Source organism: Medicago truncatula, chromosome 4 (assembly GCF_003473485.1).
Source record: "Medicago truncatula cultivar Jemalong A17 chromosome 4, MtrunA17r5.0-ANR, whole genome shotgun sequence".
NCBI lineage: Eukaryota > Viridiplantae > Streptophyta > Magnoliopsida > Fabales > Fabaceae > Medicago > Medicago truncatula.
In genome coordinates this window covers 41,807,040-41,819,463 of record NC_053045.1, presented here as the reverse complement: position 1 = coordinate 41,819,463, position 12,424 = coordinate 41,807,040, and the positions used below count along the sequence as shown (strand labels likewise).

The window sequence follows — 12,424 nt, the reverse complement described above, 5'->3', positions numbered from 1 at the left end:
TAATATCATGAACTATTTTGACTAAAATAGTGCATAATCAATGACTATTGTGAAATTTCAATACATTGAGGGACAATTTTGTAGTTCATTACACGTTCAAAGATCAAAATGATTATTACTGTTGTTTATAATTAACTTGAGTTAATCATTGATGTTTTAAAGAGTTAATAATGATCGACAATAATGTAATTATTACGTGTTGAATTCGTAACTTGCCTACGAAGGTTTGTTTATTATATTGGGTCATGCTAACTTGTACCCTTATAGCACATGTTAAGGATTCTATATATGATAAATATTTATTACAAAACATTAATTTTCAATCTCTAAAAGAATAAATTGGTACAATTTCATAGACAATATTTCTGCTTTAGGCTTCTTAACATGTGTCCTTAGATTAACATTTTCCTACTATATTTTGGTGTGGATTTAATTCACTTGTGTTGCATGGAGCTATTGGTATTTAGGTATGTTATTTTTTTTTTTTTCATATTCAAAGAAAATGGTCTAACTCAATCGGTATTTACAAAAGGATAAATGTAACTCAATTAAATTATATTGATGTTTTATTGGCAAAATGGTTCTTGAACTCCCTTAATTTAATTTTAAATAATGATTTCGTTCTTTATCTTTTTTCATGTCATTTTCGGTCTTTTGACATATTTGCATATCAATTTTCAAACATCAAATATAAAATTCTCAAGAGTGTAAGAATGAAAGACCATATATTTGAACTTTTTTTTTTTTGGTAGATAGACGAAATGGTAAAGCCATTATAAATTCATATATTTGAACTTTAAGAGTACATCAATGTGTATTTCCCAAACTAACGAACAACTTTTCCAAGTTGAGTTCTCCTCCAACCTACTTCATGTTATTCGATTTGATGTATAGACAAGTTTTATTTATGAGTATGTTCTTTTATTTTTTGACGAATTATGAGCATGTTCTTTTTTTTTTTCAAGAATTATGAGTATGTTCTTCTTCAACCAATTTCTTTTGTATTTGAAGTATATTTCTAGAAAGGGGTTTGAATGTTTATTTATATTGGTTGTGATTTTGATTTAGAATATAAGCTAATTATTTTGATCTTTTGTAGACTTATTTAACTACTCAAAATCAAAGTTACATGCATGGACGGACCTCCTTAAAGTATAAGTCATAAATTATTTTTGTGTCTTTTATGTAGAAGTGTTACTGTTAGAACAAGATATCTCGTTTTGTTCTGTTGATATGTATTCTGTAATGTAACTGTAAACATAAACTTGGTATACATAATTGCATTATTCTTCTCACCAAAATAAATTGCATTATTCTTTCAAGTAATCAAAAAATGAGAAAACATCGAGAATATTTCAGCACTGGTTTAGCAGCTATTTCCAGTAACATTTGAGAACACTCTTTAGGCTAAGAGCTGAAAACTTGACTTCCTTCTGTATTTGACATGTGTTGACTTATAATTTGGCTGCATGGTTAGAGAAGGTTGGGTCCACGCAGACAACCACCTACAGAAATGATATAATTAAATTGTTACACAGCAGTTACAAAATCAAAATGAATAAATTAAACTTTCAACTTAATTCCTATTCTATCTCCTAAATGTCCCTAAGCTATGAAAATATAATAAGTAGTCCCTATGCTATTTTCAATTCATCAAGTTAGTCCTTCAACTATCATTCTCTCCAATTTTCAAATCAACTGGGCGAGGGCGACTGACTTGATTGATTAATAAAAGTTTAGAGACTACTTATTATATTGCTATAGTTCGGAGGCCAAATAGGAGAGAGATTGATGGTTTTAGAACTAAATTGAAGGTTTACTTGCTATACAGTGTTTCTTAAGAAACCAAAATACCTTCCCGGCGCTTTTGCCTGAATGAAGATACTCAACAGCATCAGCAACAGAATGCAGGCCTATAAATTTCTTTGGATCCACGGCAACCTGTGTGAACAAATGAGAAAAAGTCAAGAAACACAATCTTCTAAACTTAAAAGCATGGCAACTGAGAAGGATAACAATTAGCAAATAGAAGACCAACATGCCTTAATTTTTTTATTGATCGACAGATATAAAATGCATATAAAATACCTTTAGCTTTCCCTGAGAGTAAAGGTCAAATAGTCGGTCAAGATGTTCTTGCCACATGTGACTATATTGAACCAGGAAAAAGCCAGCCTGAAAATTTTGGCCAAATATATATGACCATGAGAAAAGTAAATTAGCAGTAAAAAATGGAAGTTGCACAAGATATCGAAATATTGGGGGGGGGGGGGGGGGAAATAACTAATAAGCAATCATAAACAAAACAAAACAAAAAAAGTAGTGGCTGCCTGCAAGTGCCTAACTTCATATTTCTACATACCACAGCTTGACTCTTCGACAAGAGCTTCTCACATAGTCCAGGATATTTTGACGGTGTCCAACCCTTTTCTCCTTGATACTGATATTAATAAAAAAGAAAATAATTAGTAGTTAAAATTCATTTTCCATAATACTTAAACGATGATAAAATCCAAGGCATTACTTGAATTTAAAATCGCCAAATGAATCATGCTACATTGTAAAGGTAACTAGTACTTAGTAATATTTTATAGATGCTGTGAAATTTTCACAAGTGCTGATGTGTATACAATTGTGGCATGAGAAGAAAAATAAAATAAGTAAAAACCTGAGAAATCATGCCAATGACAATAAGTCGTCCATGGACTGCCAAAGCATCCAAGCACAATTTTAACATGTCACCACCAACGGACTCATAGATGATGTCAATACCTTTCGGGAACTCTTTCTTTAGAACCTGCAAAAGTATGTCACAAAATGAACACGTTGATGGAAGCAGTTTACATTGGCTATGACCATTTGGTTTTATGCTTTTCTCAGCGAACATAATAAATTGATATTGAAGGGTTGGCCTGGTTGATGGAGCATATTTGTTCATAGAGAGCATAGAGGCACTTCACGATGCAAATTGCTCAACAAATATGTTGTATCACTAGATTCACTGCTTTCTCAACAGTTGTAAATAGGACTTCTACTTTTAATCAATTCAAGAAAAGAAATATTTTTTTGTTTTCTTCTTTGTGCAAACAAATCTTCAAGGCTCGCTGGGTTCTATTCCTGTGTACCTCTTATTTAATGTTCAAGAGTTTCACCTTGGTGCCGTTTCTCTATGAAATGGTAAACTGTATTGTATGGTAATGGTATAAAAAGGAAGTATAAAAGAAGGGAGTAGAGGTTGAGGTCTATCAATAGTAGCAATATTCTGGAAACTGAGTCTCAAAACTCTTTTAACAAAGTATATGAGATGGCATAAGTAGCTCCCCTAAAATGTTGGATATTTCCGTTAGCTATATATATCAAAGGACCCGAAAAACATGTGAGTGTCTTAATGTGTTTGAGTTAAGTTCAATGAATGTGCTCTTTTAGAATCTAATTATATGCATGTATGTATGTATATCTTATGCCAAAAATGTTGCAGATCACACCAATGGTCCACATATACAGCAAAAAGAGAAATTAGTAAAAATGTGCAGAGGGCCGAAGGACTTATTTATGTAAAGGACCCATTAACCATGGTGTTATATCATTATATGATTCTTTTATGTAATTCATTTAAATAAAAAGTGTTAGTTATGATAACTGTGACCTTAACAAACAACCAGTAAAATAAAGCGTTTTCTCACTGGGTGGGATCAGCTACATACAATCAAACAATGGTATACTATCGTAATGACGTAATGTATATCATAGATATTGTTATCAGAACTCCAAACAATTCAAACGATTAAAAAATACCGTTTTTATATCTTCACTGTGATAGTCAATGACTCTGTCGACCCCCAACTCTTTCAGAAGCTTGGCCTTTGCCCCACCTCCACAAGTAGCAACCACGGTATTACCAGCTAATTTTGCAAGCTGCATATAGAATAAATATTACCAACCCACGCAATGGAGAAGAACCGCAAAGAACAACTAGCAATCTTTTTCTTAAATAGTGATTAGTTATCTTAGGTCTCAAGGAATAAAGGGAACACATATAAGAGCTCTTTTATAACCTCAAGAATGAACAGTGTTTGGTAAAAAGAGGAGAAAGAAATAGCATCAATAACCAATGTCCTCTGTTAAAATAAGATCGTAAAGTAAATAGAGAAAACAAAACATGCTAAATATTGTCTAAATCATGATGTTTAGTTTGCCATTGCCCAGGCTCTGCCTACAAGTATAAAATATCAAGAAGCTTCCAATTCGTTCAAATAAATAATTCCTAGTAATACGTACAATTAATGCATATGTTAAAGAAAGGTGGAGTTAGATTTGTGAGGGCACCTGAACAGCAAATTGACCAGTTCCTCCTGCAGCAGCCGTAACAAGGACCACTTTTCCGGATTCCATCTGTCCTGCCTTTGCAGTATACAAAAGCTCTTATCAGGACATGCCAACCAAGTAGAAGATTAACGAACACCAAATTTAAGGTTCGCAGAATACATCTGAAGCAACGAGACAATCTTATATTAATCAACCTTTTCTAGAGCAATTGAAGCTGTTAATCCTGAAGTAAGCATGGCAACAGCTTCTGGATCTGGTCTAGGCACTGGAAGGGCATATTTTGAAGGAATCTAACCCAAGTAAAAACTCAACATCATCAGTAACTTACATCATAAGAAGCATCACAAATTCACAATAGTATTACCATCACATACACTTAATAATCAAAACTAGTTTGATAAAAAGTGGTAGATGGAAACACCAATGATTATCTCAATGTATGAAAGAAGAATATTAACAATATGTTAAACACTGCTCACCATTGTGAATTCAGCGTAGCCTCCAAAAGTCATGAATGCACACGGCATGCCAACTTTCAAGTCAGTGACAGAATCCCCGACAGCTGCAATTATTCCCACAGCCTAAAATACAAATGAAATTCGTTACATAAATGAGTATAGGCATACTGCATCAAGTGGTGAGCTTCATAAAAGAAATCTATGTTCTGGGAGACATCATACCTCAAATCCTGCATCAAATGGAAGACGGGCTGCAGTCTCTTTGTTATTGCCACCAAAATAGCGGCCTGAGCTAAAATTTACCTATCATTACAAAGTTTTGTCAGAATTCTAGATAGAATTATGGTTTCTAGATGAAATGAGGATATAGCATAGCATGTATAATAGATTAAGAAGATTAGTGTGTATTTAATTCTAAGTTCAAACTGTTTCCCTTGAACTTGAATTTTTTGAGCTAACCCGTTATTCTCTAACAGCCGAACCAAGGCCCATTTACTACAGTTGAGGCCGTTTGACAGTAAGCTAGGACCTGGTGGACATGTCCCTGAGAGAGATGTTTAAAAAAAATAAATGTGCACACAAGTCCTCTAGAAAGATTTAACAACTTACATCACTGGCATTTACACCCGCATAAATTATCTTCACAAGAACATGGTTTGGTTTGATAGGTAATCTCAGTGGTGCTCTGACAATGCTGGTAGCGTTCCGAAAGTTGTGAGTCAAGGTATGAACAACTCTGCAAACAGTACGCAGCTATATGTAACCACTAAAGAACCCAACTTTAAATGAATAAAATCATGAGAAGACATAATCAAAATACCAGCCAATTTTAATATGAAAATGCACCTTTTCCAACACTACGGAAATAGAAATGAAACACCTTCCAGAGGCATACATGTGTGTGTATGTGTGCGTGTGTGCCACAGCAAGAGAAATAAAGTTAAAATACTCACGTTTTCTCAAAACTATCTGGTAGTTTAATTGATGGAGCTTGGTATTCAGATTTCCTCCTGAATCGTGTAGGACGTGTCAAGTACTTTGCTTCTTCTGATGGGGTGGGCCAGTACTCCAGACCTCGACGATTAGTAATCCATAGGCAATGACCGGCTTTACTCTCATCCGTGATGAGCTCAAAAGCACCTTGAGAGGTTTAAATAATTTCATATCAAAATTTATTTATGCGTGATAAGAAATATATATACCTATCACTGAATTATTAATGATGACATTAATCTGTCAATAAAAAACTCAGGGACATATCATTAAAATATTAAATGAAACTGTTGACAGTAGGTCCAAATAACGTGTTGCTTCGCCGTAATATATGAAGATGTTTCCTTTCAAAAAAAAAAACTTATGATTTATTTCTAAATGTTCTAACACCACTCCTCCAGTTAAAATAAATTAGGAGATGTGCATGCAATGCAAGAGAGGGTAACAGAAGCATGTCAATCTGAGGCAGCAAGATATTTGCAACATTCACCATATATAAAGCAAAGCTCTACAAATTTATGATTTGGTACAAACACCCATGCTCTTTTGGCCAAAGCACAACAAAGGACAAAGAAACATACAGACTTACCTTTCACCACCATGTCCATAGGTACAAAGCCCCCCATCATACTAATGAGTCTGGGATCCACCTTCAAGCCCATCTCAGTTTCAATAAACTGCACTAAACATTTGGGAAGTTATAGTAAATTGTAAAAAAAAAAGCATAAAAATTGTTTTGAAAATAGAAACACATTTAAAACCAATGCATGTTGGCTGAAATAACAAGGAACTCGATTTTCCTTAAACAATATCATGCCCAAGTTTTGTCTAAATCATTATGACTTGAGTGCTATAGTCACATACCACAAACAATGATTTTTTGAGAAAATGTTTCCAATGTTTGTTCTATAATTTTTTAAAAATAGTAAATGAAGTAAAGAATAATGTGATGTATTAATAATTAAAGGTGAAATAAAAAAAAATATTTCATTAACATAAACAGTTTCTATTATTTCCATAGATTAAAGCTTAATTTTATAACCAAAAACATCCATTTTTCAAAGTCCAAAAACAACTCTTACCTCAGGGCAAAGCACATTGATTCTGATTCCTTGACGTTTGTATAAACGGAGTGCTCTAGTAAACATAACAACACCACCTGCCAAAGTGAAGTAACAGTTTAGGAAGCAATAGTAAGTTCAGTTTTTGGGTAAGCAAACAATTAGATAATACTAAGAGTAAAGGGTCCTCCATGGAGCAATGGTAAGATATAAATTATGTGGAGATACATACATAACTCATTGTTTGACACTAAACAACTTTATTTGTTCTACCTTAAATTTTTCTTAATTTGAAAACAACTTTTTAGCTAAAAGCTCTCTTCTTAGAATTATGTTTATAACAAAAATCTCTTAAACATAATAAAATATGTCTTCGGCAAAAGCTTAAGGATATCTTATGGATCCTTCAATTTAATTTTTTAAAATGCAGCAGAAAATTCTCAAGCCGGTAAATGACAAACCTTTAGAACCAGTATAGACAGGGTCACCATACATTGGATAAAGACCGGAAGCAGAACCCAAATTGATGATTGTGCCAGGCCTTTTCAAAGCTTCCATGGCTTTAATCTATTGAAATGAGGACAATCAATGTGTCAATAATAATCAATGGCTTCAAGCCCCTTTATTTATTTAAACAACAATGTTGAACAGTGTGATTATGTGAAAGAAAATCATTATATCTTCCAAATTAAGAATATGAACCAACTTTCTTTAGGAAGAATCAAGTAAAAGTCTACTTTAAAGGATATGAAAAAACAAAACCAGGTCAAATTTCAAACTCACAGCAAGACGAGTGGTGTCAAAAACTGCAATAAAATTCACATTAAGAGTGTGTCTCCACGAACGAGTGCCATCCGTTGGGTCCTTATCGAATGGAATAGGGTTATTAATCCCCGCACTGGCAATACAAATGTCTAGTCCACCATATGTTGAAACATGCTTCTCAAATGCAGCAGCTAGATCCCCTGTTAGTGGCTCTGAGTTAATACATCTATATAACAAACTAGCAAGTGCATTCGATGATTTACGGCATCCATATTTACTATATATTACATTACTTCGTGATAGTTGGAGGTTGAAAGGTATGGAAGGCAGACTAAATGTTAAGTGGTGTTAATTTTTCTTGTTGAATAAATTGGATGCTATTGCTAGGGGGGAGGCGCCCAAGGCTGTTGATAGGGCACCAACAGCATGATAGGGATGCCGGTATAGGCCCAATCTAGATAATTATGATTCAGGTCTTAGTCACAAGCAGTTTCAGTCAGTAATAAGTATTTAACTAATTCCGGGATCTCCTAGAAGAAGGTTGTCCACTATGTAACAACGACATTTCAAATTGAAGGTGTGTATGGTGTCAGACAAGTGTTGGCGCGGGACACAAACACATTTACTTAGTTGTAACTATTACTAATGTCAATGTATTTGTATTAGTGCCGTGTCCGTTGATTCATTTTAGAAAATTTGGAACCTCATCTATAAGAGGTGAAGGTCGGCCAAGGTGCTTATCCTGTAAGTGGTGTTAATTTACTACATGGAATGGAAACACAACACTATAGCCATACTTACTTGAGTTGGTGACGTCGCATTTGACAAACAAGACAGATGGATGGTGTAAGTTAGGATGAAACTTGGTATTAATTTTCTCCACAAGGGTTGCGGTTTCTCTTCCTTTTTCTTCAGAAAAATCAACAATTGTTATAAATACACCTTTCTCTGCAAGAGCTAGCACAAGACCTTTACCTGTACAAGACAGAAACCATAAACATAGAATCAGATTACACGTATCAATAGTATCAAACATATATATATTTATTTACAAACAGAAATCATTAATATGATGATATAATTGGCTATGCAAATATTTGTTTGAAATTGAAAAGTGAAAAGGAAGAAGATATGATGATTGGTGTGTTACCGATTCCAGAAGCACCACCAGTAACGAGTGCTGACAAACCAGCTTTGATCTCCATTCTTTTGGTACCGTTCTTCTTCTTCTGAACCTGCTTATGATGTTATCAACTTTTTCCTCAAGATAAAATAAAGACGTAATAAAGTTTTGGATTCGTATCAGATTTCAAGTGAGAGCAATTTTTTAATATTATTCTATTAATCGATGATTTCTTTTCATTTACGTGTTTATCTTGTTATAGTAAGAAATTGAATAAAATTTAGTTATAACCGTCGATTTTTGTACGTTGCTTTCGCCGAACCAACTTGCATAAAATGTGTTTGGTGGTGGTATTGTCTCTTCCCCGTAACATTGGCCGGTCTTTGACTGTCTGATTACATATATACTAAATCGAAGATATGTGATGTCACAACTTACCATACATTTATTGATTGATTGATTGGGTCACATTTTCAAATATACGACAGTTGGTTTAAAATAAAGTTAGAGAAAATATAGGAAAGTATATGGAAATGGTAAGAAAGATGTGAGAGGCTTTTTTGGTTTCATAGAAAGTGAAACGAAAGATGATCAATACAAAACAATAAAAAGGAAAAATTGTAAAAAGGGTTTTTTTTTCTTTTTTCTTTTTACAACTTTGCCTCTCATATTCATCTTTTCTTCTCAATTTTAGAAGATTGGAAAATTTGGCTTGATCATAAGTTAGTTATTTTGAAATCTGACTCCAAGACTTCTATGGATTTGATTATAAGAAGTCATAGCATTGATTTTCATCCTCATACGACTACTTTTTCTCTCATTAAAAAGTTATACTCTCTTCTTGTATAGTTAAGTTTACTCACACATTAAGGGAAGACTAGTTAAATTTGAAGCAATGAATATCGACATTTTGAAGATGTGGAGTTCTCCTCTCCCACAATTAGACTCACCTTGTTGGCCAACTCTTCAGGAGTTTTGAGGCAACGCATTTACTATTTTTCTTGTCTTTTTCTTTCCATTTAATCAAAAAAAGAAGATTGTACTCTTGTGAGACATTGATACCGATTTTCTTATCTACTATAGTTTTTCTCAGAGATCTTATCTATAGTTGAAATTTAAATTATATGTAAAATTTAGATTTAAGATTTTTATTCTCTTCCTTGAGTTTTCTCTTCTTTTCTTTTGTTCACAATTTATGCTAAAAAACAAAATAGCATGCCTAAAAAATACTCGGGTGCTTAGTTTATAAGTCATAATTCAAGATCATATCGTTTGTTACGGTGGCTGAGCCCCTCTAAAGCTCGGTGGACCACGTCCATCCCACTAAAAAAAATTAATTTTTAATCAAAGTAAATTGTTAATATACGTTTGGCTTTTAAATAAAATTAGATTGCAGGCCGCTGTAACGCCCCAATTTTATTTAATAATTTTTAGTTGATTTAAAGTCCTTTATATGATTTTTAAATGATTTATGTTGATTTTGTGGTGTGGGTATTTTATTAAATGAGTTATTTTACTATTTAATAGAATAAGTGGGAATTAGTAATTATTGGAGTTGTGGGGTTAATTAATAATTAATAGAATTAATTGGGGAGTTAAAATTGAAATAAGTGGGGAGTTAAGAAAAAGGGAGAAGTCAGAGAGAAACTGTTTTTCACGTACATCAGTTTTGGGAGAAAACAAGAGAAAGCAAGAGAACCAAGGGAGAGCCAGATGAAGAGAATCAGATTTGTAGAGCTTTGTTCATCTGAATTAAGGTAAGGGTGATGCTAACTTGCAATGATTTTAGTTTATATAATTCTGATTCTGTTTGGCAAAAGTTATGAATAAATTTGGTGAATTGGGAATTGGGGGTTAGGTTTTGGGAGTATGATTCTTGAATTGAAAAGTGTAGAAACCATGACAATTGTGTTAAGAATCGATGTTCATGTTGTAGAATAAACATAGGTTGAGTTTCCTATCAAATTTGGGGTTTGGGTGGATGAAAAATTGGGTTTTTGGCTGAAAACTGGTCTGTTCCCGTAGAGCTGTTCGTCGCAACTCGCCACAGCGAGTAAACTTACTCGCCTCGCGAGCTGCACAGTGATAGCATCACCTGTTTCGTGTTCTTGCGTCTTTTTCACACGTTTCTGTTTTGAATTGGCATTTGGTGTAAACATGAAAGTTGTAGATAATTTTGTTAGCTTTCCAATGGCTTTGGTTTGAATCGAAAATGATATTTGGTTTAGGAGTTATGATGAAAATACTCCAAGGAGGTCTTAGTGAAATCTTATGAAAATTCAGCACAACCATTTCTAAGTTAATCCAAAACTTATGGGATAATTCCAAGGCTCAAAACTAGAAGTACTATGAGTTCAATTAAGGTGTTTACGAGTATTTAATCCATGTTGTGAGTTGAACTTTGGGATAGCAATGAAAGTTGTATAGGATATTAAGGATGATGTTTGAAGCTGATTGTGATGAATTGAGGTTATTTTTAATATGATATAATTGCATACGCATTACTTGGATTATGTGGGAATTTTAGATAGTGTTGAATTGCAAAGATATTGTTATATCACGCTGTCTGTATACTGTTTGTGTTGCTGTTTATTGATTATGATTGTTAATGATCGTTGGTTTATACTTAACTGCATTCAATTAGAATGTACAATGTGTTGGTTCGAGTTGTAAGTGGCGAGTTGTCGTTTCTAAGTAACGGAGTCATAGGTTGTTGATGTTGACCAAGTTGGGGAGTGAGTGAGTTATTATGCACGATCGTTGTCGTTGCCTATGTTGTTGTTGTCGTAGTTGAGTTGTATGCTGATATACACAAGTTGAGTCCTTTCATGATTAGGAAACCGTTGAGGGCTCATGCCCTGGAATGCTTTGTCATTCAACTGTTGAGGGCTCATGCCCTGGAATGTTAATCATTCAACTGTTGAGGGCTTATGCCCTGGAATGCCTTGTCATTCAAATTGTTGAGGGCTCATGCCCTGGAATGTTAATCATTCAACCGTTGAGGGCTTATGCCCTGGAATGTCTTGTCATTCAAATTGTTGGGGGCTTATGCCCCGGAATGCTTAGTCATTCAACACGATAGAATTGGTGCTACCTTGATGTTGTTGTTGTCGTTGTTGTTGATGGAGAATTTGTCGTAGTTGATGTCGTTGTCGATTGATTGTGTTGTTGTCGTTGTTGTAGATGGAGTTGTTGTAATTGTGGTTGTCGTTGAGTGAGTTATTGTTGTTGTTGTTGATTGAGTTGTTGTTGTCGTCGTTAGTTGATTTAGTAAGTGTTTTTAAGGATGAAGAAGTATGAATATTATTGTTGAATATATGATGCTAATTATGTTATTTAATTAAGTTGATGATTTATATATCTACTATTATTGTTTGTGAATCTCACCCCTTCTGCTTGGAATTGTTGCCCTTCGTATGGGTAACTTGCAGGTATTAAAGCTTATTAGAAGTGGTGGCTCAAGTGTCTTAGGGCTCTGATACGTAACGGGATGGGAAATTGTTGTCGTGTTTTCATTCCTTATGTATCATTATGAAACTGTTGATGTTGAATTTAATCTTTACAGATATTTTGTTGAGGCCGTGTGCCAAGGTTTTATTGGAAGTTGTTTAACGTTGAAAAATACTTTCTGCTGCAATGAACTGATATTTTATCAAAGTTGATTTTAATAAATAGTACTTTATTCTATTTATGGATTT

The 12,424-nt window shown here is 33.8% G+C and overlaps 1 protein-coding gene across 1 annotated transcript; it reads right to left on the bottom strand.

Moving 5' to 3' along the window:
* Nucleotides 1-1,153: 1,153 nt before the first annotated feature.
* LOC11445154 (prostaglandin reductase-3) lies at nucleotides 1,154-9,090 on the bottom strand. The gene is made up of 18 exons (XM_024782713.2): nucleotides 8,754-9,090; nucleotides 8,405-8,578; nucleotides 7,622-7,803; nucleotides 7,300-7,405; nucleotides 6,860-6,936; nucleotides 6,367-6,454; nucleotides 5,738-5,924; nucleotides 5,394-5,520; nucleotides 5,007-5,087; nucleotides 4,806-4,907; nucleotides 4,521-4,616; nucleotides 4,327-4,401; nucleotides 3,796-3,915; nucleotides 2,669-2,797; nucleotides 2,363-2,440; nucleotides 2,089-2,175; nucleotides 1,855-1,941; nucleotides 1,154-1,505 (listed from the first exon to the last, which is right to left on the bottom strand). The coding sequence occupies exons 1-18, from the start codon at nucleotides 8,806-8,808 to the stop codon at nucleotides 1,455-1,457; spliced, it is 1,902 nt and encodes a 633-aa protein (XP_024638481.1). The 5' UTR covers nucleotides 8,809-9,090; the 3' UTR covers nucleotides 1,154-1,454.
* Nucleotides 9,091-12,424: the final 3,334 nt, after the last annotated feature.

Coding starts and splice junctions, on each gene's coding strand:
- LOC11445154 (XM_024782713.2), bottom strand. CDS start 8,808: ATGGAGATCAAAGCTGGTTTGTCAGCACTCGTTACTGGTGGTGCTTCT. Junction 2,798..3,795: donor ACAGTGAAGATATAAAAACG/GTATTTTTTAAT, acceptor ATACTTTTGCAG/GTTCTAAAGAAAGAGTTCCC. Junction 1,942..2,088: donor ACTCTCAGGGAAAGCTAAAG/GTATTTTATATG, acceptor TTGTTCACACAG/GTTGCCGTGGATCCAAAGAA.